This window comes from Protopterus annectens, chromosome 14.part0 (genome assembly GCF_019279795.1).
Source record: "Protopterus annectens isolate FY-2018-M chromosome 14.part0, PAN1.0, whole genome shotgun sequence".
NCBI classification, from domain to species: domain Eukaryota; kingdom Metazoa; phylum Chordata; order Ceratodontiformes; family Protopteridae; genus Protopterus; species Protopterus annectens.
In genome coordinates, this window is record NC_056748.1 from 25,752,106 (window position 1) to 25,775,253 (window position 23,148).

The 23,148-nt window shown below is 41.5% G+C and overlaps 1 protein-coding gene across 1 annotated transcript in view; it reads right to left on the bottom strand.

Moving 5' to 3' along the window:
• Window positions 1-23,148, bottom strand: part of FRYL (FRY like transcription coactivator) — a 3,917,685-nt gene that overhangs the window by 693,498 nt on the left and 3,201,039 nt on the right. The window contains exon 48 of the mRNA XM_044055727.1: window positions 8,968-9,168. Within this exon, the coding sequence (XP_043911662.1) occupies window positions 8,968-9,168 (201 nt within the window). The remainder of the gene's footprint in view (window positions 1-8,967; window positions 9,169-23,148) is intronic.

Below are 23,148 nucleotides of genomic sequence, written 5' to 3' on the forward strand. Positions count from 1 at the left end.
GCTTGACATGTATGGGAAGTCTATTCCATAGCATGGGCAGTCTCTGGGTTATGAACCTGTCCCTCCAGCATGTTCTGTTGATTCTGGTAATGAGGTTGAGGTCTCTGGAGCGTGTGTGTGGAGGGATTGGGATTTCTAACAGAGCTGGGTCAGACATGGCTTTGTAAGTCAAGCATAGATCGCCTCTAAGGAGGCGATATGAGACAGAGAATAGTTGGGAATTTTTTTGAGTCTGTCCATATAGGACAAGTCCATATAGGCCTAGTATCCTCTTTGTGAGGTACTTTTGTGGCCTCTCCAGTTGCGGCAGGTGTCTAGCGAGGTACATGCAATTGGGGCATTGTACTCAATGATTGGCCTAATGAGGGGAGAGTAGAGGGAGACAATGACCTCTTTCTTCCTGGATGCAAGACCCCTAGTAATGAGATGTGTCACATAGGACTTTCTGACCACAGTGGCAATGGGGTGGTCAAAAGATCTCTCATAATGCCTTCTGTGTTCAGTGGACTACCATCAATGTGGTAATTCAAGGGAAGCAGTTTTTTCCCAAGGGGGATGACACATTTTTTGGCATTGAGCTTAAGGCCATGGTTCTGGCACCAGTCGGTCTCAGTGAAGCCTTTCTGTATGATGTCAGCATCACTTGGGGAGTTAATAATAGCTCCCAACTTGCAATCATCTGTGAACTTTGTCAGCCAGAGTCCCTAAGTGTTGGCCTGGAGTTCAGAGAAGTAGATACCAAACAGGAGTAGACCTAGAACCGAACCCTGTGAGTGGTCGGCAGTCTGACTTGGAGTCAGCTACTTTCACACTGTGGGTTCTATCAGGGTGCCAGTTTGCAACCCACCTAGTGATATAGGGGTTGATGCCTAGCTTAGTGAGTTTTTCTATGATTCCTGAGTGGGGAATGGTATCCAAGGCCTTGGCCAGATCAAGGTAGGCTGTATGAACCACCTTGCCTTCATCCACAGCTCTGGTGATGGACTCAAAGTCGTCCACCAAGTTGAACAAGCATGCTCTACCCTTCACAAAACCCAATTGTGTAGGACCTAGAGTTTGGAGAATCCCTATATCCTTGTTTATTAGGTCCATGATGATGCGTTCCATAGCCTTGCATATCAGACTCATCAGGCTAATGGGGCGATAGTCCAAGGGTCTGTAGTCGCTCCTCCTTTGTGGAGAGGGATGACTGTAGCAGTGTGCCATTTGATAGAGACAAAGCCTGAGGTGAGGCTGTGATTGAACAGGGCACACAGGTGAGGTGCCAGTTCACTCAGTAGTTCATGTAGAACACAGTCAGGGATATTGTCAGGTCTCATAGAAGCTGTATTCTTGGCCTTGGACAGTGCTGTTTTAACTTGTACAGCAGTAATACTGGGTGCCTGGCAATCTACTGGTATTGTGATTGGTCCTTTGGGGGGGGCAGTAAAGTTGGCACTGAATCTGTTGGCCAGTATATTGGCAATATCTGTTGGCTCAATATACCATTGTGCAGTAGCTTAGAGCAAATCTGGGTATTGCCGTGGAGATGCTTTACATAACTATAGAAGGCCTTGTGGTTGTCTTTACTATCTGCAGCAATTTTGTTTTCATAGCTAGCTTTAGAGGATTTGATGAGGGATCTCAGCCTTTTGTTGAGACTGATAAGGGAGTTTTTCCAGTCTTGGGACTTTACCTTATTCCGCATCAGTTTCCTCCTTCTGTTGTACAGTTTGTTTATGGCAGGGGACCACCAGACTGGCTTCCTTTTTTTTTTGTTTTTTTTGAGGACAGCATCTTGGTTCTGTTGGTTACAGTGAGATCCATGCATTTGTGTACGTGTTCGTACAGTGCACTGGTGTATGATTCGGTGGTCATGCAACTATTCTCCATTTCCATGGGTGCCGTGAAGTTAGCCACCTCTGTTTTTAGGAGCCCAAAGTTAGCTTTGGAGAAGTTTTTCATGGTGGTTACCTTTGTGGGGGGGGGGGGGGGGGATGTGGATTTCCAAGGTGATTTGTATGTGGTCGGATCTAACCAGGGAGGAGTTGACTACTGGTGTTGAGCAACGGTCGCCCATGTTAGTAATGACCAGGTCAAGAATGTTACTAACTCTAGTGGGAGTATGAATGAGCTGGTGCAGGGCATTGGAATTAATGAATTCCAGGAAGTGTTGGGCAGGTGCATTGGTACACGAGTAGTTTTCCCAGTTAATGGAGGTGTAGTTGAAGTTGCCCAGTAGGAGTGTGTTAGGTTGGACCCTAATATTCTCCAGGGTGCTTAGGAACGTCGAGTGAGTGTCTTTGGGACATGGGTGAGGACCTATAGCAGGCTATGACCTAAATCGCTGTCTTACCCAATGTTACCTGCACCTGAAGTATCTCAGATGTGTTATGAAGGGCTACCAGTCTGGAGATGAGCGCATTCTTTATGAATATGGAAACACTGCCGCCTTTGGAGCTTCGGTCCAAGTTCTGGGGCTGAAAGGTGTGGAATGAGTTATAACCTGGTAGTGCAGGGGTGCTTTCTGCTGCCTTGAACCAGGTCTCTGTTACAACACAAATCTTGATGTTCTCCATTTTAAGCAGTGCTTCGAGTGAGTGCATTTTGAGATTTAGACTTCTAGCATTGAGCAGCATGACCCTCAGATTGCATTTGTTTGTAGTTGTTACAGTGGTAATTTGGTCTTTGGAACACTGCCTAAAAAAGGCACTATAGGGGTGGCAAGAGACTTGGCCAGCATCCAGAAGCCCAGCGAGGGCAGATGCAGGCCATCTCTGGCAAAGCATCAAGGTCTGTCAATCATGTCATCCCAGGCAGACAGATACTGGATCCGCTTAGAATGACACATGAAACTAAGCCAATTGTTGAAATCAATCATTTTCTGCTTGTACTGTGGTATCCCTCTGGGTGATGGCAGGATGCTGCTCAGGGCTAGGGTCATACCCGCCTGGGCTACACAATCCGAGAGCTCCTCCATGTCTCTTTTCATGTAGTCCAGGGAGGTAAATCTCAGTTCATTCACACCCACATGTACAATGACAGAGTCATATTCGTACCTGTTGTTGAGGGACCTGAGTGTGTGTGTTATGTGGCGGATCCTGGGGCCTGACAGGCAGCTGACTGTTACTTTCTCTTTATTCAACCTAGTGAGTGGGACATCAGTGTGCATCACTATTGAGTCACCTATGACTAGTGTGTTGGACATGTTGCTTTGCCTTCGGGGCTTTGATTGAGTGGCACACTGTTTAGGAGAGTTGTGTGTCTCATGATTAGTGTTGTGTTGGTCGAGTGTGTTTCTGCCTTGGAGGTCTCTGCTGTTTGGGTAGATTTTTATTGAGAGCCTCTGCAAAGGTGGGTCTGTGGTTTGTGTTTTTATGTGAAGGCAGTGATGGTGTGTGTTCTGGAGGGCTGTGTATTCCATGTGGTGCAGTGCAAGTGTTGACCTTCTCCTCTTGACCAGCTATTCCTGTCTTGGCTGGAGAGTGCGTGGCTTCCAACTGGGATATACAAGTGCATCTCTCACAAGTCTGAGTGTTGGGAGGTAAGACGAGAGGGTTGTCAGTGTACATGAGGCAATTGTTACATTGCCTCAGGATGCCCAAGCTCACCAGGTTAATAGCAGAAAGCACAGGGAACTGACCTTTAGACATGCCTGGAGGGCTGGGCATTAATAATAAGTGCTGGAGCTGTTTCCTTGTAGAACGTTTAGTGCTGGTAGCACTTGTGTGTGCTACAATAATTGCTACAAGAAATCTGGTAAAGTGCTAAACTAACAAGCTAATAAAAGTGCAGGAAAGAGCTAGCAGATCTAAGGGAAAAATTGAAGAGCAGACTTTGGCACTGCTCAGAAGCTTATAAACATTCCTGGATACAGCAAATCTGTATCTGAACTATACTAGTTACAGGAAAGGCGGGAAACGAGCACAAATGTGGGCTTTTAAACCAGAAAGTTGAAAGATATGGAAAAACTGCCCAAACGGCCAATAAACTACAATTTCTGGGCCAGAAACCACTCCTTTTGTGGTAGATAGGCTACCTAGTGCTTACCACTCTCACTGATCGGCTAGAAGGCTTCCCGCCAACACAGAAAGGCTTGGGAGGCTCACAAACTTACAAACAATCCTGGATACAGCAAATCTGTATCTGGACTAGACTAGATACAGGAAAGGTGGGAAACGAGCTGAAAAACAGTAGTTCATCAAGACGAGCTCAAAAACAGTAGCTCATCAAGACGTGTGGAAGAAAAATTCCTCACTTCCATGACTTCAAAATCAAGGTTCTCATTTTCATACTGTTCTGTGGTGTTTCTGGGCAATCTGGATAATTTATCAGCAAGATAAAGAAGTTTGCCTTTCTTGTAGACAAGACTGAAATTGTACTTTTGCAATCTCAGCATCATACTTTGCAGTCTGTCTGGAGCTGAATGCATAGATTATGACTAATGGTTGGTGGTGTGTTTCGATCTGGATAGGTCTACCATAAACATAATCATGGAACTTCGAACATGCAAACACAATTGCCAAAAGCTTTTTCTTGATCTGGGCATACTGCATCTCAGTTTGGGAGAGAGTTCTCGATGCATAGGCAACAGGCTGATTCCTCTTGTAGAATGACTGCACCAAGACCAAATTTCAAAGCATCACAAGAAAGTGTAACTGGTTTGTGAACATCATAGTATCTGAGAGATCAAGATACATCTTTACATGTCAGCTGAGTAGTGCTGACAGTTGGCTCAAGTCTGGAATGAACTTGCCTAGGTAGCTGACCATGCCAAGAAAACGTTGCACGGCTTTAACATTGTCTTGAGCTGGCATCTCAAAAATTACTGTTTGCTTCAAAGGGTCTGGTCGTAAGCCTGTACTCGTAAATAAATGACCAACCTAAGTAACTTCTTGTAGCCTGAATATGCAATTGTGTGGATTGAGCTCAATATTCAATTGATGTGCCCTTTCTAGAACTTTTCTGAGGTTTCTGTCATGTTCATCTTCATCGTGACTTCCTACTAGTATGTCTACTATAACAGCACAAGGATGCCCAGAAAAAAATTTGCTCCATTGCACATTGAAAGACTTCACTTGCAGAATTTATCCCAAATGGCATTCTCAAAAATCTGTACCTGCCAGAGTACTGAAAGTAGCGAGCAATGATGAGTTTATGTCAAGCTGAATTTGCCAAAATGAACTCTTTGCATCTAAGACAGACAAAATAGAGGCATTTGGCATCAAGCCTGTGACTTCTTTGACTGTGCGCATTGGATGATGAGGTCTTTAGTGCTTTGTTCAAATCTTATGAAACAATACATATTTTAATGTCATCTGAGCTTTTCTTGCGAGCTACCACCATGGAAGATACCCATTCAGTTGGAATTTCATCTGGACAAATCACACCTTGTAGCACCATTTTATCTAACTCAGCTTTGACTCTGCCCTGCATGGCTATTGGAACTTTATGTGCTGACCTGATAACTGAACTGACCTCTGGGTCTAACTTCATGGAATACACAATTGGAAGTTTGCCTAGTTTGTCTTCAAACAGATCAGCATAGGTAGAAAAAACATAATTAACAAAATTAGAGTAGTGGTCTTTTAAGCTAACATGATGGACTTCCCTGTTAAATGAAATCAGTCCCATTTTCAAACAGTCTCTCAGCCCTAATAATGATGGGACGTGCCTTTTGCCCACATAAAACAACAAGTCATAGCTTCTTCCAGCAGAATAACATGAAAGCACTACTGAGCCTTCAGTCTGAATTTCTTCACCTCCATAAGCAACAAGCTTCACACACCTTGTCAAATCAAGACTTTCACCATGACGCACACTAGCTGACATAACATTGCGCTTGGAACCTGTATCAACTTTGAGCTCCATGGGTTTGCCATTTATTCAAACAGTACAAAATACTTCATTCTTTGCCCTTAAATCTACTGCACTGACTGTTTCATGAAGCACTGACACACCAACATAAAGTGTAGAAATGCCACTACCTAACTGATCAACTAATTTCTTAAAATGTTCCTTTTAATGAAAGAATGTGGGCCTTTTGATTTTCAAAACCTTTTGAAATTATTCCATTTATTGCATTTGTGGCACTGATGACCAAAAGCTAAAGATTTTTTCCTTTTAGATTCATGACTTCCACCACAATTACGACAGCTGGCAATGAAACTGGGTTGGGGCCCATACTTTGAGTTTGCTGACTCACTCTTGTGCTTTACTAAGACTATGCGAACTCTGGAATTTGCTAGAAAGCTCAGGGGTTTACCAGTGAGTGCTGCAGGGATTACAGTTGCTGCCATGTGCTTGGGCTCGTTTCTTTTAACCACATGCTGCATATTATCAACATGAGCTTTGTCACTGTGTCTTCTAGGGCTATTTTCATTTGTAAGCATACTTGCATGCTTTTCTGCAAGCTCGTATATCTGACAAATCTCAATGGCCTTATTCAAAGTTAAATCACTGTCACGAAGCAAAATCTTTTTCACAGCATCATCTGTAATACCACACACGTGCATCCTTATCAACTCATCCCTTAAGTCACCAAATCTGCATGTTTTAGCCTTATTTCTCAGGTCAGTTATATATGCTGCAAATGTTTCACCAGGCTTTTGATCCCGTGTGTAAAATAAGTGCCTCTCCATTGTAACATTTGTCTGGGGGCTACACATTTCTCTAAGTTTACGTTTTAAGCACTCTGGGTCCTCCCCCGACTCAGCCGGTACAACAATATGATGTTTTCCCCCTCTCTGCTATAAATAGCAGGTGCATATACAGATGAGTGTTCCTTTTCTATAGCTTCTGACCCAACTAAATTTAAGCAGAATACATACCTTTGTACGGTCATCTTTATCAGAAAATGCAGCCTGTATGAAAATGTCATACTTTTGCTCAAAGACTCTCCAGTTCTCAGCAATATTAATGTCAAACACAAGTGCATTGAGTTTTTGAAATCAGTCTGCCATGCCCACAAAATATACACAAACACACTGAAAATGTGGCCCTTGTAAATTATGTATGAATAAACAGTTTTGTGATCTTGTAATAACATTCAAATGCACAATAAACTCTTCGGAATACTGTACTTTGCGAAATATACTCTGAAATGGCTGTATTCTGCATAATATGCCTTGTATTGGCTGTACTTTGCGAAACAGCTTTATGGTAACACTGCACAAACATGCGAACACTTTATACACTTCTGATAACTCGGCTATCTTTGCTTAATACGAAAATACAGATTCACAAAGCATGTATTGAAAAATGCGGTCGTTTCTCCTTAATTTATTCATTTCATGCAATTCGGACTTTATTTCAAACATTTTCTGTAGTAATTTGAATATTTTTATCAATATCGTACACATCGGTTCATGCGAATATCATTTAGAGCGTTCTGTATGCTCCATTTCATATTATGTGAAAAGAAATAGTGCTGAGCAAGTTTTAATACCTGAAATTGTTTTCTGACCTATTTTACGAAGTATGCACATTTTAGGGATGATTCACTCTTGTACATTAGCTGCGCGTCTCTCTGTCTTGCTTCTGGATCCCATTCTGACATCATGTCACTCACAAGATAGCTTGTGGTTTTGTTTAGATGCTTTAATACACAGAAACACATCAAGATGGATAGCTGAATCATTAAATATGAGCAAACTAGTTAAAAGACAGACCTTACAAACATACATGCCTACATCTCAACAGCTAACTACAAAATGGCAGTCAGGCTCGCACATATTCAGTATTTAAACACTTGTGCAAGCCCTTGGATAGCTTCTTAAAGGTATATACACACATATTGATCTACACATGGCCTCTTTGATACAGAAGTGTAAATGCCCTAGTACAATCCCAGCAATGTAGGTTTAAGAAGAAGGCCTCGTCTTTGGTCAGTGAACAGAAGACGCTAGCCTGCCCATAAAAGGGGTATGGATTAGGAGGAGTACTGCTGTAGGGCCAGATGTTGCAGTTCTGATGCACGAAGGGCTATCACAAACTGGGCCTGCCAAGTAGTGCTCATGCTTACTAGTCAGTAGTACAAATGTGTGGAAGCATGCCCATGAACAAGATTTGGACAAAGGGGGTATTACACACTAGCTACTTGTCAAAAAGATACAAGAACAGTAGGGCATATGTAAAAATCTGAGCTACTGTGGATGATGTGCAGGCAACACCTAACTATCATCCCTATCCCCTTCCCTTTCAGACTCATCCAACAAATATGTGGGCTCCAAAAGTAAAATGTCCTATTCAAAAGGAAGACTTCTCTCACAGGATGATGTAGCATGCTAGGCTAAAAAATAGGTGAACAAATATGTCAAAGGGGAAAGGAAGGACTTTATGGCCAATGCTGAAGAAGGCCCACAAAAGAGACAAAAACAGACAAACAAAAACAGGATTACAAAGAATGATTTCTCATTTTAAAAACATGTCAGTTTCACAATTTTGGAAAAAGCAATTCCAATACTTCCAGGTCTGGGGACACTGTGCTCAAATAACTAGTACCTGGTATGCATTATACAATACAAAAACATCATTTCCCAAGCTATATGCAAATTAGAATAAAAATCCTCCCAAAACTTATGGTCTACTGTTTTTAATACTAAGGATGAAAATTTCATAAAAGATAGAAAAAAGCATAATTTCAGATTATCTTTCATCTTGGAAATATAATCTCTGGATAATAATTTTCCAAACTTCTCGTAGGTACCAAGCTTCATAGTTGAAAAATCACAAAAGATAACAGAACATTTTACTTGAATGTATGTAACAGTGTTTGTAAACGCTGAATGCAAGAAAATTTGAAAGAATGTAAAAAAACATTTCTCTTACTAACCCGAAACAGCTAAATACACAAGGATTTAACAAATTAAAAAACAACATTTACATTACTTTCAAGAGGAGGTAACAAACACGAGGTAAAAGGCAAAAGTACGCAACAATTGTTGACACTTATGAATAAATGCAGGCCAAATACAATTAAACTGATACCTCTGAAATGTCAAAATGGAAATCAAGAGTCTTTCCGGGCAACTCCTTAGAGGAATTGTTGAATATTTTTGTAAACGATATTTCAGGGGAGCCTGAAGAGTCTCCACTGTAAGACCTGGAAATGTCATTGGGCACAGCAAGACTTGCAGTTCGGGACACCACCAGCTTCAAAATGTTAATTGCCTCCTTCCAGTATGGGCTCTAGAAACCAAATGATTATGAATGAGGAACTATTTTCAGTAAATTACTGTACAAAGCAAGACAAGGCTTGTGTAATTCAGAGTAGGCAATTCTTGAAACCTTAAAGTGATTTGCTGATGTTTTGAAACTTACCTGCACACTACAGCATGCAGTGTATACACTGTCAAACAGCACTTTCCCCAATCAGGAAACATTTTGGTCATCATCTTCATATTTAAAATTAGGTGTAAACTTTGTATTTTCCTTCAACTGATGTCACTGAGGAAAAGTAAAGAAGTTTAACCTCAGTGACGAAGGCATAGGCAAAACATTTGGTGCATCCATGGACTTTAATGGCCACACCACTGAGTATGTACAAAGCTGCCCATTTGAAGTCTATGGACATAGCGCACATTACCCTATGGTAATGAACTGGAAAAGCTAAAATTTTGGGGGGTCATGGTTTAGTCAAAAGTTTACCAAGCTTTTTTTTTTTTTCCAATTAAAGAATGGCCCAAAACAGAAAGGATGGGAAAGCTGGAAAACGCATTGCGGCATTACAGTCATGGAATGCAGTGATGTATATAGAAACATCGGCAAATCACTTTAATGACTCATTTACAATTCTAATGATACTGGTTTAACTCTAAGAAATATAAGTCAGAATGTGTTCTTGCGTTAACTGAATAGACTGAAGAAAATTGACAACCCTAAAAATTTAAAACCAAAAAAAAGTACATAAACGCCATGGAACCCGATGAGTTCTTCCAGTCACTAATACCATATAAAACTGGGTCTATACCACTTCGACGAAATGGCAGACGTTCGAACTTCTAACCTCGAAGTGCAAAACCATCAAAGGCTTAGAAGAGCAATTTTTTTCCCAGGGAAAAAAATTGCTGTTCTAAGAAAACACACACAACACAAGTACACCAAAATAAATAATCCACACATATACACTTCACAAAACCCTACTTCTAACCCTACACTAAACCGTACATACATTACTATCTATCCACTTACCTTAACCCAAACCCTAAGCCTAAGGTCCATAACTATCGCACTCACCTTACCCGCTCACTAACCCTAAGGTCCGTAACTATCGCACACTCTCCTTAACTCGGTCCGTAACCTTCGCACCACAGTGGAGGGAAGAGTGAAGCTGCAGAAACGGCCCACCAAATTCTTTCCCTGGGAAACAATTCGGTGTTCCGCAGCTTTGCGGTAATCAGTTTTCAAACTTCACAGTTCAAACATATGGTGTTCGAACTGCTGAAGTTTCGACGAACTGATAGGAACCCTATAACACTATGTTAAAAGCAATTAGTAAATCCACTACTTGCTTTTAATGTGGTTTTATATGGTATTAAAATGACTGGAAGAACTCACTGAGCTCCGTGGCATTTAACTACTTTTTCTTGTTTGTTGTTTGGTGTGATTTTTTGGCAACCCTAGAAATTTACTGAAACAAGTTTTCTGCAAATCTCATTCTGAAAAACTGAACTACTATACAAGCACAATATTCTGTCCCATTTTAATGCAACAGCAAATGTCTAATTAAAAAAATATCCATACTGTTAGTGCAGTTGGGCAAAGTCACTGCCTAGATAAAACAAAACCAAAAACTACCTTGGCATGAGATGGAGTACTTATTCTTGACTACCCTGCTCCTGCTCTTAAAACTTTCTGGCACTCTGGCAGCACACAGGCTTACGGCTAAGAGATGTTAAATAGTGGCTTCCTGTAGTTCAGGGTTTGATCTCCTCACCCTTCATTTGCTTGATGCAGGACTCTAAAAAAAAGTAATTTAGACAGACAGTGCCCCACACTTTTCTGTCAAGTGGGCTTACATGGTTTCAAAAAACCTACTACACAGCCACTCATGTTATGGTTTCAAGTCAAATAACCTCACAATTACAAATCTATGAACATGGATACCATTAATACAATCTCAGTAAAATGTTAAACACATGACCCACGGGAACTTCTATAATAAATGGAGAGCCTTCGACAAAAAGACAAGATTCAGAATTTTGGAGGTATAGGTCCAAGACTTCACTCTGTGGGATAGGATAAGCTGCTGCTGTTTCTAGGAAACAAAATAAGCTGAAGCAAAAAAAATGTTTTCATTGCTTTCTTTGAATTGTTAGCTCAGCTACATTGTGCTGAGCTACGCAAACCTGCATTCAACACAGGGAGGTACTTCAACTGAAATTTTAATCCTAAAAAGACTAGATATAACCATACCCAACAGCAGACTGCACAAAGGTGCTACTGCTCAATTCATGACCAAGTTAAATAACTAACTGTTAATACCTTAGAGTCCTAACAATGTTTATTAAACTGCAAATGTTTGTATTAACTAATATTTTTATACTCCACACAAAATATTAAAGGAAAAAAAGCTTTCAACTAAGTGAAATACTGTTCCACACTAAATGGAGGGTCAGCCAACTTGTCTTCTCTCAGTTGCCAGTGCTAAGTACTTAGCATACTCAAGCAGTGTAGCAGCATTTTGCCTGTTGCTCACAAACAATGAAGTATTACCTTGTCACAAACTCTCTATGAGAGACGCAAATATTTATCTGAGAGAGAGAAAGGCGTCACTCTCACATATGAACAGAGTCTATGAGCACCACACACCTTCCCAGCACAAACACTAGGAAAATTATCATACACTGAAGCTGTAAAAAAAAAGCCACTGTCTAAACTTGCAAAGTCAATTAAGTCTCAGGGCTCGATGGAAATCAAACACCATAACACATACTAAAACATCCATAGTGGAGACTCAAGCTCACCCCAAACCCATTATACAAACCTTCGACTAATAAAGATGTACTGAAAATTCGTGACAACACAGTCAGGCACACAGACTCTGCACTCACAAGCCTGTACAAAAGCTGGGTAACTGTGAATAGTCTTTCAGTTGTCAAGATCTGTGATGTTAAAAGGGCCCTCAAGACCCTTAAGCCAAACATGTATGACTACGACATGGTGATCAATGTGCATGTAAAAGACCTAACATGCAAAACTCTGACAAGTACGCATGGAGACATTTCCAAAGTGTCAATGTATAACAAATGCAGAAAAGAAGGTCCTTTCTCCAAGAAAGACAGATGCCAAGAAAAAAAAAAAAAAAAGAGTGATTTCAACAATTGGTTGTATAAACAGTGTCATTCTAGGGGGATCCAGTATATGCCGACTTGGGAGGAGTTGCTGCACAACCATATTTGCTTAACCAAGGAAGGCCTGCATTTCTCATTGCAAGGTGTGTGCACAGTGGCTAAAGCTAGTGTGGCCCCCACAGTGTTCTTTTTAGGCAGAGTCCAGCTAATGGATCTCCCAAACTAAAAAGAAAAAAACTCCACAAATCAAACACCAGACAATATCAAAGTGGTAATGCTCAAAGAAAGGAGTCTAAACAATAAATTGCTTGACCTCAAGGTCTTCATGCACTTAGAGCACACTCATGCATATTCTTACTGAAATGTAGTTTAAAAGTACAGAAAGCACTCCATCCATACTAGGTTCTGTACCTACCACTCATTTAAAACTGACAGGAACTACAGTAGAGTATCTGTACCTGTTAAAGACCACACTACCTAAAGGCAGATTCATAGCGACCCACAAACCAAACTTACTGAGATACAAATCACACTAAAAACAACTATTAGATTATAGCATGTTGTTAGACCCCCTTATTTGATTCCTAAATATACTAGATGAACTTAATGCACCGGAACACCATAATTCAAGGAAGACTATCCATTGCTAAACTGGAACACTTAACCATTAAATGTAGGTTATGAACAAAAATTCCTTGATTTCATAAAGAACTCCCTTGACCAAACAGTCAAAGAATCTACTAGAGAGTAAAATATTCTTGACCTGGTCCTTACAAATACAGCATCTATAGACACTATTCCACTGATCTATCATTCTCCAATTAAGTCTTACCACACACAACTTCACCTTCAAAATCTTTATACTATCAGATGCAACTATCACAGTATTCAGATACTTCATATGTACTAACTTCCTAAAGCTCTACGATGAAATCTAAAAATTCAAGTAAAACCGTAACCCACAAAATGCTGACTTGGCTGGTAGTTATGCAAATAAATTCTACAATAACCTTGATGTATGTATTAGCCAGATGGTCCCCTACCAGAACTAAACAAAATGGAAATTTAAGAGCAAATTAGCTTGGTGGTTCAAATGTATAAATGAAATAAAAGTTACGTACTCACTATAACTATGCATCTGTGTTGTCCATTTTCATTATTCGCCAACATATGGGATAAGGTTCCAACCTCAGACCTGACTTGGCTGCATTCCACAGATTTGTGGATCCAACTCTCGAGCTCCTCCCTCTACCCATAATGCCCTAGTCAACCTACAATACCTCATACCAAGTTTGCTGCCTTATAGTTTCAAAGATATAGCAGAAAAAAAGAAACAGTAAAACTCGGGCTCAATCCTGGAACAAACGTTTCCAAAATATCCATCCGATTACTCCAGAAGATGACAGAAAGGAGGGAGAGGAGTTGCGGAAGAATGAAAATGGACAATACAGATGCATCGTTATGGTGAGTCCATAATTTTAATATCTGATATTGTCTGTTTCATTCTTCCTCAATATATGGGATGGAGTCCCCAGCTACAAGAATCTTGGGTGGCCTTATGGAAGGATATTCCAGAGAACTGCCAAACCAAACACAGCTCTACTTCAAGAAGTCAATTTTTTTTTGCAATGGATGATAAAGATATTGCCATTACACCATGCAGCTGCTGTGCAAATATCATAAATGGAAGTTCTAGACCAGAAGGTAGAAGCAGTGGCCATGGATCTAGCTGAATGTGCCTTAGGAGGTTTTGGTATGCAAAAATCTTGTTGGGAATATACCAAAAACTGCAATCAGTAATCCATTTGGCCAGGGTAACTTTAGAAACTGGTGATCCTAATCTGTTTGGAGAGAAAGAAACAATTGGCCTGTTTTCCTGAAATCCTCTGTCCTGTATAAACAGAAACATAGTTGTCTATGTACAGCTACAAGATGTAGCAAGTATTCTTCCTTATTTGAAAAATTAGGGAAGAAGGCAGGTAAATGAACTGTTTGATTGATATTCAATTCAGAGGATACTTTTGGTAAGAAGGATGGATGGATTGGTAAGGTAACTATCTTTGTGAAAAACAATGTAAGGAGATTTGAATGAGTCTGGAGCCTGAAAATTCACCTTGCAGATGTAAAGCAACTAAGAATGCGTTTTTCCATGACAAATTTTAAATTAGTTTTAGTTGACGGTTCAAAAGGTTGTTGTATCAACCCCTGAAGTATGACTGTCAAATTTCAAGGAGGTGATGGATCTTTGACTGCAGTACTGAGTAAAAAGGTGCTCTTTAGGAAATTTTTGCAGAATTTGGAAGAAGCTAAGCAAGAAGCTTTTTCTCCTGAATGAAAATTTGATACCACTGCTAACTATTTTGTGGAAAAACTAGCACCTTCCTAAAAAGGAGAAGATAAAAACTCCAGTACTGAAGAAATAGCAGCAGTAAAAGCGTCTATTTCCTTTTAAAGGGCCCAAATTGAGAATCTTTTCCATTTATTCCTGTAAATCTTCATAGAAGAAACTTTCTGGGAAGATAAAAGTATATGATGAACCAGGGAGGAAAGCCTGGGCCGTGTAGCTATTAATGGAATTGGAGAAACCATATAGTTAGTTTGAGGCCTGGAATATTCGGATGTTTCACCCCAGAGGGGTTTGACAAAAGGTCTGGAATGGAGTCCAGTATCCATGGAGGGTAATGAAGAGGAGACCAAAGGAAGGAGAACCACACCTAGTGAGGCCAAAAGGGAGAAATGAGGACAACTGAAATCTTCAACCGACTGGCTTTCTGTAAGAATGTTGGAATCAGAGGTACTAGGGATAGGCATAAAAGTGACCAGAAGGCCAAACATGGACTAGAGTATCTCTCAGTGACTCCTTCTGAGAGAATCAGGGTAAAATACCTGCTGCACTTGTTGTTGTGGGTAGATGCAAACAGATTGCATCAAGGTTGGCCCCATCAAAGGAAAATCCTCTCAGCCGTTGACTGACAGAGACCACTAGGTGAGGCATCAGAATGGACATGCTAGGTTTTGCCTGCTAGTACACTGGATTTCCCCGGAATGTGCATTGCCACTAGAAAGTGGTTGGAGTTGATCATCCACTGCCACTCTTTCATAGCTTCTTGACAGAGGGGATAAGATTGGGTTGCCCCTTGTTTGTTGATGTTCCAGACTACATATATGTTTGTTGGTTTAAATCACAACAGCCCCCCCTCCTGCCCCGAGAAGGAGAACATCTTGAAAAGCCTGCAATGCTAGTAGGACTGCTCTCATCTCTAGGACAGTGATGTGCAAATTAGTCTCTGGAGGAGACCACATGCCTTGGACCATCCTTCCTAAAAAAATGCCCCCCACCCCCACACCAGTTGGGAGGCATTCGTGGTCACCATGGCTACTGGAAGAGATGGAACAAAGGAGCAGCTCAGGTAAATGCCATCCAAATGGATCCACCAACAAAGATGATTTCTGCACACTCAAGTGAGTTTGACTGGGAAGGATACAGGATGTTATAGAAAAGACCACTGAACAGCTACAGTCCATTGGAGAGCATGCATAGACAGCAGCTACCATCGACCCAAGAGCCTAAAGGAAAAGTCTGGCTGGGGGAGCAGAATGAACTAGGATTTGCTGAACCTGGAATATGACTGCATCTATACGATAAGAAGGCAGAGAACCCGTGTTATTTATTGTGCTTAACTGGGCACCTATGAACTCCCGGCTCTGTGTTGGTTGTAGTCTGGATTTGGAGATGTTGACTGCAATCCTTCATGTTTGACAAAGCTGGAGCAAATAATCCCTGGACTGTTCTAGGAGATGCCTGGTTAGGCCGGTGAAGAGCCAGTGCTCTGAACCAATAGTGGCTAGCTCCCAACCAAAAGGGCAGGTATCTTCGGGAGTGTCTGTTCATTTTGACATGACAGTATGCATTCTGAACATAAACTGAGCACTTCCAATTGTCCTTGCGCAAAAAGGACAAAATGGACTGAACCATGCCATTCAGAGCTATCAGTTCCTCAAAAACTGGTTCAGGCTGCTTACATCTAAAATGGGTCTCGGGTCCCTTGTCTTTTCTGACACTAAAAAGAACCTTGCAGGACCTCCTGAATGGCTCTCTTGTCCAGCAGCTTCTGAATCTCTTGAGCTGTAGCTTTTTAACTTGGTGGAACGCTGAAAAGCTTTCTTCTTTTGCATGGGGGAAAATCTGGAAAAATGGTATCAAATAACTTCTGGATATTATCTTTGGCACCCAATAATCTTTTGTTATAAAAGCCCAAGTATCTGGGTGAAATGACAAACGCTCCTCAACTGGCTCCAGAGGTGAGCAGTTGTGCAACTATTCAGGAGTGCTGAAAATGTCCATCTGGAAAGGAATCTCAGAAACCCTGGTTTTACGGGCCTCCCCTGCCATGAGGATGGCATCTTCCATTTGAACTCCCCTCCTCTGCCTCTGAAGGAGTTGTCCACACATGAATCCTGGAAAGATCCCTGGGGTTTCCAGAATAACATTTTCTTGCCTCCTCTGATTCCAGGAAAAAGATTGTTGAGGGGTAGAAAAATGAATCCCTATGGCAGACAGGGTCTTTCCTTCCTGTTCTCTGCTGGAGACCATTTCTTCAAAGGAAGGACCAAACAAGGATATTCCATCCAAAGCAGTACTGATGAAAGAAGACTTGAAAGGCTCTGCAAAGTTGCATAACCCCATCCAGGTGTGTCACCATGCAGGAATGCCTAAACTGGCTGCCCGCAAAGTAGCCTCTGCAGCATGGGATATCAACCTCATGGATGCAATGGAAATCGATAATTGTGAGGTCAGTTGTGAGGATGATCTTTTATAGTCCTCCACAAGCATGGATTTTGAGGGGGATTTGGAGAGCTCCTTGGTCAAATCCTTCTGCAGTCTTGTAAGGTGCACCAAATAATTCAGAGAACTCAAAGCAAAGGTTGCCGAAGCAAATGTGGGCTTTCCAAATCTGTCCAAAGCCCCTGACTCTCTATCAGGGGGATGGATAGAGAAGGTCTGCTCAGTCAGCTCCTTTTTTTTGGCTGCCTCCACAACCATAGCATCAACAGGGACTCCTTTGCTCCAGTGGGGTCTGTCTTTAGATGGTGCCAAAATGTTATCTGGATGACGGGGAATTGATTCAACAGAGTCTGGTTCCTTCCATGCCCAGGAAGAACTAGGTTGATAAGCTCATCAGCCAGGGGAGTCACCCAAGATGTACACAGGCCAGAACCAAAAGCTTCCAAAAATACTGACTTGCTGGGGAAGGATTATCTGAAGACCAACCACCTTTCTGCTTTAAGGATTTCCAAAATGTCTCCAAATGAGACAATCACTAGGTGGTGATCTGGGGGACTGTTCTCCTTCATCAAAGTCAGTATCCTTCATGAGAGATTCCAAAGGGGAATCTATGTGCCTACTTTTGCACATTCTCTTAAGGGGAAACTCCTCAGCAGGATGCTCTGGGGAGGTGTCCAAAGAGTGGGGAAGTTCATTCAATGGAAGTGTCTGGATGCTAGTTGGCACTGGCTGCCCCTGTAGAATAGGTCTGATGGGATCAGAGCTCGGACTCACTGGGGGAATAGATGTAGGATGCAAAGAAGAGAGAGACTGGGTAGCTTAGATGAGAGAAAACCCTCTCCATTATTTTGAAGGCAGACAGACCAAGAGAAGCCATGGCTGGTCACACTGGAACCTAAATTTCTGAAGCAGACAAGCTCCAACTGTATCCTAATCTGTGCCTTAAGGAGACAGCTGGACCTGAGCTATCTAGCTTCAAGGCTTCAAGGGGTAAGGATGGCTCCAACAACAGTAGAGTAAATCCCGGCCCCTAGGATCCAACGCCAATGCTTCGGCTCAGAAACTCACCCCAATCTGAGGGGACAGAAGCAGAACCAGTCAGGGAAATTGTCAAAGTCGAAGACATAACCCTTGGCTTCGACACCAGTTCTCTCAGTACTCATGGACATGAGGGCTTCAAAATCTTAGGACAGATCGGAGGAGATATTACTATATGGGAAGTGGAAGGTAGGCACATGGATCCGATGGGAAATGCAGCTGGAATAACCCCACCTGAATCTGAGCTATGAAGAACTTAATAATCATCCTATCCACTTCTGCCTCAGACAGACTTCTGGAGGACCTGGCAGAAAAGATAGTGGACTATGGCCTACAGTATTTCCTCAGAGTGGTTTGCAGAACAGGGGAAGGGAGCCAAGGAGACACAGGATCCAGCATGAACTCAGGTGAGCGAGTTCTGGGAGTCTTGAATCATCAGAGGCTGGATCCAAGGTTTTTGGATCTGAGGGCTGTATCAGAGATTTGCTTGATATAAGGGCTTAGGATCTGAAGATTTCCTTTTTGGATCCGAGGAAGTAGGATCTGAAGATCTTTGAAATTTTGTGGGTGGCTCCAAAGTCACAGAGGTAGGAGTCGTCTTAGAGGATCTAGGAGAGGACCTCTTTCTACACTTCAACAGAGCTTTGGAATGTTTGCTAGGGGTTTGAGCCATGGAGGAGGAAGAAGAAAAGAGGCAGTAATTCTTTGAGGACCAACTCATTCCTCCTTTCGCAATAGTCCTAGAATTAAAAGCAGCAGCACAGATAGAAGAGTTAGTATTGAGGTGGGCTGCTCCTAGACAATAAACATACTCCATATCTGGGCATCAGAATTTGGAATTTTTTGTCTGCAAGGTAAACCATTATGCCATCCTCCCACTAGATTAGTGGCTTGTGCACACAGGAAGTGCATTTTTTAAATCCTGTTGACTTCTCAGTCATAGTTTGTTTAAGAAAGTAGTAAAGACAGAGGAAAGACAATGGTGGAGGAAGCTAGCCTAAACAAGGGTAGGAAATAAGTAAAGAAGAAGAGGTACCAACAATGGTATGCAACAAGAAATTACCCAACAAGATAGAAAAAGGGAGAAGTAAAAGAAAATACTGATGGGTAGAAACTCTGAACACTAAAAAGAAAAATAGGGAGGATGTACAAAAGGTTAATTTAATAAGAATCCTGGCGAATAACTACTCACAAATGTTACAAATCGCTTCTAAGAGAGGATCTGCGTCCATGGGAGATGGCAGCAAACAAGATCTGAGGTACTGTTGGTTGACTAGAGGATTATGGGTAGAGGGAAGAGCTCAAGAGTTGGATTTGCAAATCTGTGGAATCCGGCTATCGGCAGAGTTAGATCAGAGGCTGGATCTGTAACTCATATGCTGAGGAAGAATGAAAAGGACATCAGATCATTGCAATAAAACAAAAAAAATGTTTATTAGAATATGCAGCAAAATTAAAGAACAAATCAAGGTCAACATCAAAAAGTTATCGAAGGTATTAAAAAATACCAACAGGAAAAAAAAGACATCCCATGAAATTAGCATCTGAAGCTAAAATATTCAAAACAGCGCTACCTATTTAGATCCGGTGGATAACTGCAATTATACAATGACTTCTCATTAGTATTAAAAAAACATGCACGTTGATTGGTCAGCCTAACCAGTGTGCCTGTTTTAAATAAAGCACATACTAATAGAAAAAGGTCTGGCTGCTGAAGTACCATTGAGAGGCCAGACTATTCTATTGACATAAGCTACAACAGCAGACCAAATTCTAGAAACATTGAGTATGCTCTGAAAAACTAAGAAACAGAAAAGTACCTGATTTTCCTTGTATTTCTGCGCAGCCTTGACAGACTACCATACATCTGAACTGACCAGATGTTTGGAGAATGTCTATTTGTTTGGCTCATACTTAAAAAAGCAATGGAGATTCTTTTTTCTCTGTTGCTTCTATTGAATAGCACTGATATACTGTGCAAATGTAAGTTCCATATCCATGCACAGTACATCAGAAAATGTGGAAGAACAGGAAAACACCACAGAGGAACACTATAGTGCCATTATAAAAAGGCATTACTTAGGAAAGGTAATTTATTCCTTAAATAATACCAGTGTGTAATAGCAATAACCCACAAATGGCCGTGCACCTCTCAACTGTACAGATTTTCACAGAATGTCCATATTTTTGGATGATATTTTTAGCCTGTTCCTCATAAAATTCGTGGTTTTCTGGCAAATCACTGGGATAATCTGAGGATCACTAAATAATGACATACATCTGAATTTCAGGCTTCAAATCCTTGAGAAAATGTATGCTAAAACAAAGCCTGTTAGTCTAGCAACTTTCTAAGTTTATAAGAGCAATATTTAAAATATCCCCATATTTTTGGCCCTTTGTTCCCCCCATTTTGTCAGGCTTTGCCAGATTTCTTGTACTAAGAAGTTGGGAGGTATGGCCGGTGTGGGTAATGCTAGCATTACCAATGGCTGTCTCCCTCGTGATCAAACCACACCAACTGTGGGAAAATGCAGTCGTGGGTTACTGCTTAATATATTGGCAAGTCAGACTGTGTAAATCCCACACCCAGATAACTATACAAAACCCACATATCTCAAAGGATCTCAAATCCCCTATCATTACTACAGAACACTTGCCATCAGTACTTTGCAAAACAAAAAATATCTGCTTCATGAAACCTGAAAGCATACCTTGCTGCTTGCTGAAGAGCACTAAATATGTACTGGTGGACTTGCTCCTGCAGCTATTCAGCTTTAGCTTAGACACTGCATTTCTGTCCTCGAGGTATGGCACACAGTTATTGTAATGCCACTTAACAGTAGTGACCCCACCACACATCCCAGAAACTGCAGACCTATTAGTCTGACAAGCCTCATCTGCAAGGCCATGGATGGATGACAACTTACCTAACAATATTAAAATGTTGTAAGACTTGACCACCATCAGTTTGGCTTTATAGGGTAGATCCTTTCTAATGGATTTGGTAAACTTCTCTGAGAGGGTAGCACACGCTATGAAGAGTGGTCATGCTCCATACAGCATTACTGTGACCTTGTCAAGGAATCTGATACTATACCACATGTGAACATAATTAAACTAAACGCATTACAAAATGATTCCTGTGTAGTTAAAGCTGGATACCAAATTGGCTGAGGGACAGCATCCTCAACAGTAAGGGTAGCAAGTGTGTCCTCAAGAGAGGATGAAGGTAACCAGTGGAGTCTCTTAGTGATCCATACTAGGGCATCTTCTATAAAACATACAAGTCTCTAATCTCTAGATACAGTAACCTCTAGTTAACCAAGTTTGTGGAGGACAGTAAACTGCTTGTCATCCTCTAATCTCCTTCTGACAGGCAAAAGCTGAAATTTGAACTTATACATGTTAATAACTGGTGTACATAAAACAGGCTAAAATAAGTGATAAAAAGTGCATTACTGTTGCATTTGGTAAACAATCCTTCCACCCTGCTTACAATACAGAAAGCACCTCGCTTCAAAATGAGGATGTTATGAGACTTTGGAACATGGGTAGACAGTTCCCTCTCACTTGGTCATCATGTTGCAACTGTGGCTAGAAATCCTTCTGTTTGGTACAACTGATAGAAAAGCGCATTTCCTTTAGATGGTGAAAGCATGTCAATCTGTCAAAGCTTAAATTGAAAACCAAACCACCAAACTAGGGGAAAAAAAAACTGCCGTAACTTTTGACAAACCTTGGATGTAATTTTCCCCTACAAATCCCTCAAACTTATATATACCTACTTCAAGGTCACATAATAGCAGAGAAGAGAAAAAGTACAGTTGTGTACACTTACCATAAATGTAGATGTTCGAGTGTATTCTCTGTTGCCGTCATCACATTTGGGTTATCTGCTTGCAGTAGCCCTCATTCAGCCTGATTATCAAAGTCTTGGGTCCTGCGTCGGATGCTGTCTCATCTTCCATGACGTCAGGTAGTCAAGGGCTATAATGCATGCAGCCGACACCATTATAGTTTTTCTTGCCCCAGATGTCAGGTGCCCCCATAATGGGAAGCAATTATATACAAGGTTATACCACCGACAAAAAAGCAAATACACCAAAAAGCTTTAAGCACAGTAAACAAGAATAGAGGTATAGTCAATAGAAGTCAGGGGGCTGGAGGGAGGGTAACCAGGACTGAAACAATGAATGCACTCAAACATCTACATTTATGTTAAGTGTACACAACTGTACTATGTTCTTCATGTTTCACTATTGCAGTCATCACATTTGGATAGATTCCCAAAGTTAAGGATGGGAGGAGGTTATTAGATAGCATTAGGACCAGCTATAAGGCCCTGCAAGACTGCAGTGGCAAAGCCAGCTCTGGATTTAGAAAAAATTGGCAAGTGGTAATGCTTGGTGAAGGTATGTACAGAACTCCAGGTAGATGCTTCTAAGATGTCCCTGGTAGAGACACCTCTGAGAAAGGCTGTAGAGGGAGATGCAGCCCTGGGTGAATGTGGTCTTATCCCCTGTGGGGTAGGTTTTCCATGGTGCTTATAGCAGAATTAGAAGTTATGTACCTACCATAACATTCCATGTTAGTTGTCTTCTCTCGCCTTCTTTCTTGCTGGATGGGTTCGGAGCCGATCCTCGGCTCCGACTCGGCACTTGCTTTAGCTTGAGAACTCCTTTTACCAGCTCGAGGCAACCCTATATCCCATGATGCAAGGTGGAACTACCTCAGATCTCGTTTAGTAGCTAACCTACCGTGCTAAGGACTAACCTAACATAATTAGGAAAACAAGTTCATAATAAGAGTCTTCATATGAAGGCTCAGGAGGAAAACAACCTGATAGGAACTCTTCAAGATCTGTCCAGGCCAGGGGGAAGGAGGGAGGGACGCAAGAAAGAAGGCGAGAGAAGACAACTAACATGGAACGTTATGGTAGGTACATAACTTCTAAATGTTAAGTTGTCAATCTCGCCTTCATTCTTGCTGGATGGGACCGTCCTAGCACCTGTATCCCGGGTGGCTCAATGGAACAGACTCTTGAGAACTGTG